The sequence below is a fragment of the Simochromis diagramma genome, unplaced genomic scaffold, assembly GCF_900408965.1.
Source record: "Simochromis diagramma unplaced genomic scaffold, fSimDia1.1 OVJJ01000603.1, whole genome shotgun sequence".
NCBI lineage: Eukaryota > Metazoa > Chordata > Actinopteri > Cichliformes > Cichlidae > Simochromis > Simochromis diagramma.
In genome coordinates, this window is record NW_024387414.1 from 1,996,362 (window position 1) to 2,005,379 (window position 9,018).

Here is a 9,018-nt window from a genome sequence, read left to right on the forward strand (position 1 = left end):
AGCGTCATGACTGTGGCGTGAGCTGAGGTCAGCCGAGTTTGTGTTTTAATAGCCGGTAAACCCACAGAGATGATCAGATTAATTATGCCTACATGGCTCAAGGTTTCTCTCATCAATCAGCGGATCTGGATCAAGCAGCAGCCTCTGCAGGCGAAAACTGACAAACGCTGAGCAGCAGGGCTTCAGCAGTTACGTGCACGTCCATCCAGAACTAACAGCACGGCTCCAACGCGCCCTATGAGAGCTTGGTGATGCAGTTTTTGCTCCTGTTGCCATCCACGCGTTTTGTTAGGTAATAAATATATCATCTTAAGATTATATATTCATATATATTCATATATGATATATATTCATAATGCTTATATGCTGATTATTATTGGTTTATATGAGAGAGGCCCAGACCTTAGTGTAAAACTAGGTTACAGGCTGACCAGAAACTAATTCTATTAGTTAAAGTTTCCAAGGTTTGAAAGTGTTTCTCCTTCTGAATGTGCGCTGAGCTCAGGTTATCATCATTTACCTTACAGATGTTTATTGAAAAATAGAGAAAATATCAGATTTCCAAACTGAGAAATTTGTTTTAAATTGAAGGACAAATGATCAGTGTGAATTTCATAAATGTTTCCAAAACGTTGTCACAGGGGAAAAATAATCAGGGAGAAAAGGAACCTTCACATCGACTTCCTCCACTTCTGCACAGCACGTGTACACAAACCCCACAGGAAAGAAGAAAACATGCATAAAGACAGATAGAAATTTTGTTTTCCACTAGACTTATTTGTCACCCCCAGAAATGTTATATGGAAGACGTAACTTGAACATTTTAACTCCAGCAACTTTTCTACATTTCACTGATACAGAAGTTATTGTATGAAGTTTGTTTTTACTTTTCCTAGGTTTCTGTTGCATTAGCCAACTGATTTTTTTTTTTTTTTTTTTAACTACCCTGGTGTTGATTTCTCTTATTTTGAAATGCTCCATACTTGATTTTAAACCGATGACACCACACGGGGGCGCCAAATACTCAAATTCTTTTTTGGGTGTTTGCGCTGTTCAGATTTGTTATTTACACTAGAAACGAGACCGAGGCCTTTGTAGGAGCCTTCACGAGCAGTTTCAACGCCTGCATCACTGCAGGACATTTTCTTCCCAACCTCAGAGGTACTTACTCATCGTTAAAGCTTAAAGACACAAGTACTTCCACTCTGATCACAGATACTCACGCTGTGGTATCCTGACAGCTGTGGAGGTCAGGGGCTCACCTGCCCACAGCAGCGCAGCATGTTTGATTTGGCACATTTACACCAGTTTAAAGCTAATGTTCATGTGGAGTCACCACATCTGATACTGGACAGACTCTGAAGCTCCACATGACAACAGTCAGCTGATCCAATAATTTGCATTTTAATCTGATGCGCACAAACAGGCGGAGTCTGCTGAGCTGCTTTAAATCTGTAACATGCAGGTTTTTATTTTTTCATTAAAAGTACTTCGATGTTCAAACTGAGCCACAGACGCTCAGCCTCACTTATCCAGACAGACATTGACAGGAGTTTAAAGCGGTTTGTTCTGGAAGTCCGTCCTCTGCCGAGTGTTTCTCTGCCACCAACGCTGCGAGACCACCGGCACTGGCAGGAAGCTCGGAATTACTGAGTTTTGCTTTCCAAGCTTTTTGTATTTCGGATACAGCAAAACTCCGTGTTAACGTCACTCGATCAATAAAGGATAAATACTAAAATTTAAACTCTAAATATTCATCTCGATTTTGGCTCCAAGGTGCTGAAAACCCGACGTTCCATCAGACGCTGAAACGCTGTCGACATCTTTTATTTAAACTGGGAGAAGGAAAAATGGTCCAAGTCCTTTTGTTTTTTTAAAACCTTTATTTTTTGGAACAGTGTCCTGTTCACTCAGATGGGCACTCAACTTTGCCGCTGTTGATGTCATCAATGACATCGTGGGGATGGCGGCCATCGATGGTGCATCCCACAGACTGAGCGGTTCCCAGGATCTCCTTGATGGTTCCTGATGAGGAATAAAAATGATCATGAGCCAGAGTAGAAACACATGAAAGACTAACAGATATTTAACATCAGGCAGCAGGTTTAGAAACGACACTTAAGGCTCATTTCCCAGAGACGGGTTTTTAACATTGAGCCTGGACGGCGCCAAGAGTCGGTCATCTTTGATTTACTTTAGTTTGTGTTCCAGACTTTTCGGCACAGAGCGGTCCATCGGTTTTTGGGCCGCCCTGTTTCCTAAAGCTGGGTCAATCTGAGCCTCCACTGGATTATACTCAGTCACTGGGACAGACGGGCATAGTGGCGGGAGGCTGAGCAGACGGTCAGGGAGAGAAGCTAATCAACAGCCCTGAAAAACCCAGGTTTCCCTGTGAGGTCTTACCGGAGAGCTCCCGGGCGATGGAGCGAGGCCTCATGACGCGGGCGATGCCCACGATCTCATCGAAGGTCACGCTGCCGCTGTGCTTAACTGGAAGATTAAAAGAGTTTATGGTGAGCAAAAAGCACCTGAGCAAGCCGAGCGCGTTCGGTCCGTGCGTTCAGAGACACTCACTGTTCTTGACCTTCTTCCTGTCACGAGGAGGCTCCTTCAGGGCTTTGATGATCAGAGCCGACGCAGAGGGAACCACCTCGATCTGTTCAACACAAACGGCATCCACTGAAACTTTAAACCCACAGGCACCCACCAATCACCACAGGCACACACCAATCACCACAGGCACCCACACGAGGCCTGTGTGTCTGCAGGTGGCGCTGGTTAACTCACCGCTGCCTGCCTGTTCTGGATGGTCAGCTTCACAGTGATCCTCAGGCCCTTCCAGTCACCGGTGGCCTTGGCGATGTCGTCACCCACTTTCTTGGGAGACTGGAGTGAGGAGAGAGAGAGAGAGGCACTCTGTAAGTCACTCAGGTACGACAGAGGGGACTTCCTGTCTTAAAACGGTCCGTTGTGGGAGGCGACTGCAAATGTTGACAGTTGTGCACACATCTTTAAAGCCGTGATTTTCTCATTCTGCATTTTCCTGTCACTGACAGATGTATTTGACCAGCAAAACAAACACTTAAGTGCTGTCACAGTCACGCTGAAACCAATAAAAACCAAACTGAAACGATCAAACATGCTGAGAACAGGAACAGAGTCTCAGTTTGTGTTCCAGACTTTTCGGCACAGAGCGGTCCATCGGTTTTGGGCCGCTCTGTTTCCTAAAGCTGGGTCAATCTGAGCCTCCTCTGGATTATACTCAGTCACTGGGACAGACGGGCATAGTGGCGGGAGGCTGCTTTGATCCAAATCACACATTTTCTGATACTCACCAGACCCAGAGGTCCGATTTTGGGGGCCAGGGCTGAGGTGGCACCGACTTCTCCTCCTGTGCACCTCATGTACACTGAAAGAAATGACAGACTCCATTAAAGCCTTTGCGCACAGACAGAAAACTGTCATTTCTGAAGCTTCAGAATAAAACCGCTAACTAAAGCTACATGTTAAGAAACCACCCGCGCTGATCAAATGAAGCCGATCTCAGTTTGTGGACTTCTGCCTGTCTGGAAATGTTAGTTTAATCATTTTGGAGCCACTTTGTGATCCTTTTGAATCCATGACAGAAAATGGTCTTGGATCTCGGAAGAAGTTGGTCTTTCAGCATTGCCAGTCTTTAAAACAACAGTAAATGAGCAGAAGCCCTAAAAGTGCTCATTTTAAAACAACGAGGCACAGACAGAGCTCTGAAACCAGGATTTGGCTCAGAAGCTGATATTCAGCACGCCAGTGAACTGAAAGAAAAAAGGTCACCACTGTAAATACTGACTTTACGTGGTTTTTTTGGCCAATAAATGCCAAACACTTATTAAGTGACTGATTGTTCTTCACTGCATCACAGAAATCTCAAACATGACATGAAAGTGACCAAACTGGTGAATTCCTGCAGTTCTGTGCTGACTAAACTCACAGCAGCTGCGCTCGTACTTCAAACATCTCATTTCAGGTGGGCTGAAACCTTTACAGTAGCAACTGATGTGCATTCATTAGTCAGATATCTGCACGACACTAAAGCTTCCTGGTTGTAGGTTTGTAGTTAACGCAGTAGTGATGGATCACATTTGGCCGTCATAAAGGGTAAGACAGGAACCCACAGGCCAAAATGCACTCCTGCATTCACAGCCCAACTGTAAGCGATGACCTCAACCCAAGTCCTGAGCCAGATGGCTGCATCCGAAGCTGTGAAACAGCTGTTCTCCCAGAGGTTAAGTGATCAGACAACACCTGATGCTTCCCCAAAATTCTCATCTAATGAGGATTAACAGGAGCTGAACCATCTGTACCAACAGCTGACCCTCACACTCCCTCCATTTTCCTTCACCCACATGTCGCTGGCAAACATAACCAACACTCAACATAAAAAGCCTAGATATAACAATATTTTGAATTACACAACATGTCAACAAATTACACTACTTTCCAAACCTTCACCTGCTTTAGCCAACTTAGTTTTTGCAGATCAGGAATTTGAAAGGAATAAACAGCAGCTGGACCTGTAAGAGTCCCATCATAAGTAACCTCCAACCATAAGTGTCAATTCAGCAGTTCTATCTTTGACATGTTTTAGGATGCTTTTTACCCCACTGAAGCCCTTGGGGTGGGGGCACATTAGGAAAAAAACATAGCTCCATATTGTGCCACGTTGATCAAACTACACTTTCCACTGGAGAAATGTAGTTTTAAGGCTTAAAAGACTACAAGTTTACATGCTAACTCTATTGAGTTTGCACTAATGCTATAATAGCAGTACATGCGCTCACGTACAAAAGGATTTAACCGCAGCATTGCGTCAAGTGTTTGACGCAATCCCAAAATTAGCATCATAACAATTGTTATAACTACGTCATTATTCATCGCTAAAAGCTGTCCAAACATGGTCTGCATATTGCATTAAGACCCTTTAGAAGATTAACGGTTTCCTCATAAATGTACTTCAGCGCTTTGTAAGGTAATTAACTGTGGCTAACGTTAGCATTAGTTGCTACGTTAGCATTAGTTGCTACGTTAGCATTAGATGCACGTGGGTCAGCACGTTACCCACTACACTACCCTCTACACCTGCCTCCGATCTGACATATTTTACTCAATTGGCATCATTAATTCTACAAACATCAACAAAAGCCTAAACTGATTTTCTTCGTCGCGTTTCGTGTCCCATCTTTACCATTTTGTGAGCGCCGTGTGCAGGCCGCCAGGCAGGCGGAGGCAGACGGCAGAGAGCGACTCCATCCCGGCTGTGAAAAAGCGTCTGCTTTTATTACATTCAAAACATACCAATTTTAATCTCGTTGGGGTCGAATTTGGGCGGCATTTTGCTGCTGTGGAGGTTGAGCTCAGTTCAGCTTGGTTGGTGAGGGTGTCGGATGAACCCGGCTTCGGGACGACCGATAACTGTTGCACCTTCACCTCTAAAGGGGAGAAAGAGAAAGGAAGAGCGGCGGCTGCGGAGGAGTTTATACCTCAGCCAAGTCCCGCGAGAACATGTGTCGCAGTTCGCGTTGAGACGTATGACGAAACGCCATGTGGGCGTGGTTTAAGACTTACTTTAGCCAATAACTAAATTGCTAAACTCATTTCTAAAACTTTAGTGGATTTATTTGAACAATAAATAAATAAAAAGACACCTGAAAAGACGAGCGTACTCCATGAAAATTGAATTAATATAGCTTCAAATAATAAATGCATAAATTACATCAGTGATATATATTATATTTAACTGTATTTTACTAGAAAAAAAATTACATTGGACGTAAATACATTTACACCGGAAGCTCTTTCTGATGTCATCTGCTCCCAGTCTCAGCCTGAGGATCTTTCATAAAGAGAATTTTTGTAAACAGCACAGAGACACAGAAATACACGCCGTCTGTTGTATGAAGGAAAATGAAACGCTACTCATGGCAAATTTAAATGCTAATTTACATCATGGAGTTTTTAACAATCAGATAAGGCACACAGTGGCGTGCCAAAAGCACAATACACAGCCAGTTTATCGTGCAAATATACACTGTATGTTCATGTTCTTACAATAAAAACGAAGTAAAATGTTGGTATTCAGTTTAATCAGTACTTCATCTAAAACAATAAAGACAAATACAGTAAATGATGACAGAAATCAGATGGGATTTCCTTTAAAAACAAGCAGAGAAATGTTTAAATAACAACAACAACCCTAGGTTATTATCCTGTGCAGACCAAACGCACCTTATTTTTAGGAATCACACGCTACTCCTCACATCTGGAGTGCGTGACAGGATATAACTTACAATGCTGTGATTGCAGCCATTCCCCACGGTACTCGTGGCCATTGATGAATGTCTTTGATCAATGGCCATGAAAATTTGCATATTAACGATCAAGGAACTGATCTCACAGCCCAGTGTTCATTCAGTGGTGCTGGTTTCAGTTATTGTGCAAATGTCCTGTTTATAAAGTTGGAAACCTGCAGTCAGCTGAGACTGAAGACTCACCTGGATGATGACGAAACGTTTCTCCCACTGAAAACGTCCAGATGAACACAATCAACTTTCTGGGACTTTTCTTTACTTGCCTGGATGACTGAGCATGCATCAAGACAGAAACGGACGTACTTTTCAGAAGCCTGACATTTCTGTTTGAAATATCCTTTATTCATTCACTTTCTGAAATAAGTGACTAAAATATTTAACTCTTTCACAGTATTCTAATTTTTGAGATGTATCTGTAATATATAACCTGCAGATATCTGCTGTGTGGGAGTAAATACTGACAGCTCCTGATTAAATGGGTGGAGGACGTCTCTGAGAAAACCAAATCCACAGACGACAGGAGTTGGTGCTAAACATGCTTTAAAAAACAAACTTTAAGTACTTTTTTCTTAAATCCAGTTTCACAGACAGTTACATCTATGTCAGTTTTTGAGAGCAGGGCTCCATGATGTAAATTAGCTTATTTGATGATCGGGCCTGTTTTAAAGTGATGCATGTGCAGCATGGTTGACTATACAGTAATAATACAAAGCTCTGAGGAACAGAAAGAGAAACCATGAGTGCCTTTGATGGAAGCACTACAATGCAGAGTGTCGTGTTTGGCGCTGAGAGTTTAGTCGGTCGTGGGAAGTTATTTTCTGACCTGCTCGTGACCTCGGACGAGGCCAAAGTGCCGCTCGTGGGCGCTGAGTGGACGAGCATCCTTTGCAGCGGGCTGAAGGGCCTGTGTGCGGCTGCAGCATGAAAGCGTTGTGTCGGTGCTGCAGGTCTCTGCTTCGTCTTCCAGGTTGCTGCCGGCTGTTTCATCACAACACGAGTTGCATGAAAACAGCGTTTTTCCTGTTTGATTCCTGCAGGACTTTTTGACTCAGAGCTGCTCTACAGGAATAGCAACAGAACACAAGAGGGAGTAAGTGGGTGAGAAGCAGAGATCATCACTGCTGGGCTGCTTAATATGCATCATGAAAATCTGTGAGAAGAGTCAGAAATTCACAAGTTGCAAGATAAAAAGAGTGTTTTCAGAAATCCTCGACAGTTATAGCAAATGTCACATTTAAATAATCATTCTGATGTTTTTCAGCTCCACCAGTGCTGCAGAAAGCTGCTGCTCTGAAGCTCAACAACGTTTTTATCCTGCTAAATATTATTTCTATATCAACTACATGTTTGATCATGAGGATAAATAGGGAGGAAGAGGGTGTCTGAAGATGCATGGCTGCTGAGGCTATTCTAAAAGCTGGGAATAATTGATCAAAATAAGAATAAAACTTAATATTAGCTGCGTACTTCTTATAAATTATGAATCGTAACTCGGGTCATTTTACAGTAATGTAACACTACACCAGCGTGAAGCGTGAGGGAGTCCAGTTTCAGCTCTGTTTCTATGCTCCTGTTTCTCTGTGTGTTCCTCTCGTGTTGTGTGAACATCAGTTCAAACAGACTCAGCTCTCCTTTACATGCACAAAAAGTCGTCACAGACAGAAACAGCAAATGTCAGGCGCAGACTGGGTTTATGGTCCGCAGGAAATGTATGTTAATGTAATGCTGTGTCCTTTGAAGTGATGGAAACACGCCTGTTTGTGTGAGAACACACACACATTTACAGCATGAAGGCAACGCGCCAGCTGTTATTTCTGCACAAACAAACTGTGAGCCTTCATGATTGCAACAAATGCTGGCCTTTTGTATAATCACGAGGATGCTCAGTGATATAATATCCTTCCTCCCAGGTGATGGAAGTACACTGAAGTGCACTTCACTCATGCGCATTAAGCAGTTTAGCAAACTTAGCTGAGGCTTCTGGCCTGGACGATATTTCTGGTCATGTTATGAATGTCTGCGTTCAGCAGCTTGCAGGTGACAGTTTTTAATATTTCCACCTCCCTTTGAATTATGCTGTTCTACTTTAAATCTGTCATCAGCGTACCTCTTCCACAGAACGTGACCAGCTTCAGTGACCGGGGACCCAGAGCTCTTATCCCCACAGTGAGCAAGTTTTTTAGGGGCTGGTTGAATCCATCATCTGCATGATCCCTCCTGCAGAACAGAGGCAATGGATGGGAGGGTCACCTATACCAGGACTGAGGATGCTCTTTGTGGACGAGCTCTCTATGTTGGTCAGTAAGTTTCTCAGTGTAAACCAGTGGCATTCCATCAGGACCAGCAAGGCAAGCAGTGTTTGACTTCTCAAATCTAAAAATTAATAAAAACATACCAAAGTAAATCAATCTCTCTGCTCCTCAAACTCAGACAGCACTGTTTTGGAGTCAGCTGTTGTCGCTGAAAGCGCTTCTTGTTTTGCACCCATAGGAAACTGTACTTGTCTCCATTTTAAGGGTGTATCTGTCTCCCATTAACAGTGACTGGAGCTGGGTAAGCACAGAGGCCGGCAGCTTTCCCCGTGCTTGCCATTTTGTAAAAGTCACTGCACACCACTGGTCTGATCTCTGTCTTTTATGACTAGATCACAGAGGTTTGGACTGGGCACCTT

General features: G+C 43.5%; 1 protein-coding gene and 2 non-coding genes across 3 annotated transcripts; all 3 read right to left on the minus strand.

The window, feature by feature from the left end:
• Nucleotides 1–1,860: 1,860 nt before the first annotated feature.
• On the minus strand, nucleotides 1,861–5,493 carry rpl12 (ribosomal protein L12). Its single transcript, XM_040011636.1, has 6 exons — nucleotides 5,335–5,493; nucleotides 3,336–3,409; nucleotides 2,788–2,886; nucleotides 2,575–2,656; nucleotides 2,404–2,490; nucleotides 1,861–2,025 (listed from the first exon to the last, which is right to left on the minus strand). The coding sequence occupies exons 1-6, from the start codon at nucleotides 5,369–5,371 to the stop codon at nucleotides 1,907–1,909; spliced, it is 498 nt and encodes a 165-aa protein (XP_039867570.1). The 5' UTR covers nucleotides 5,372–5,493; the 3' UTR covers nucleotides 1,861–1,906.
• LOC120721682 lies at nucleotides 2,201–2,329 on the minus strand. Its single transcript, XR_005693228.1, has one exon. It is a non-coding gene; the product is annotated as a small nucleolar RNA SNORA65 (small nucleolar RNA).
• On the minus strand, nucleotides 3,168–3,295 carry LOC120721683. Its single transcript, XR_005693229.1, has one exon. It is a non-coding gene; the product is annotated as a small nucleolar RNA SNORA65 (small nucleolar RNA).
• Nucleotides 5,494–9,018: the final 3,525 nt, after the last annotated feature.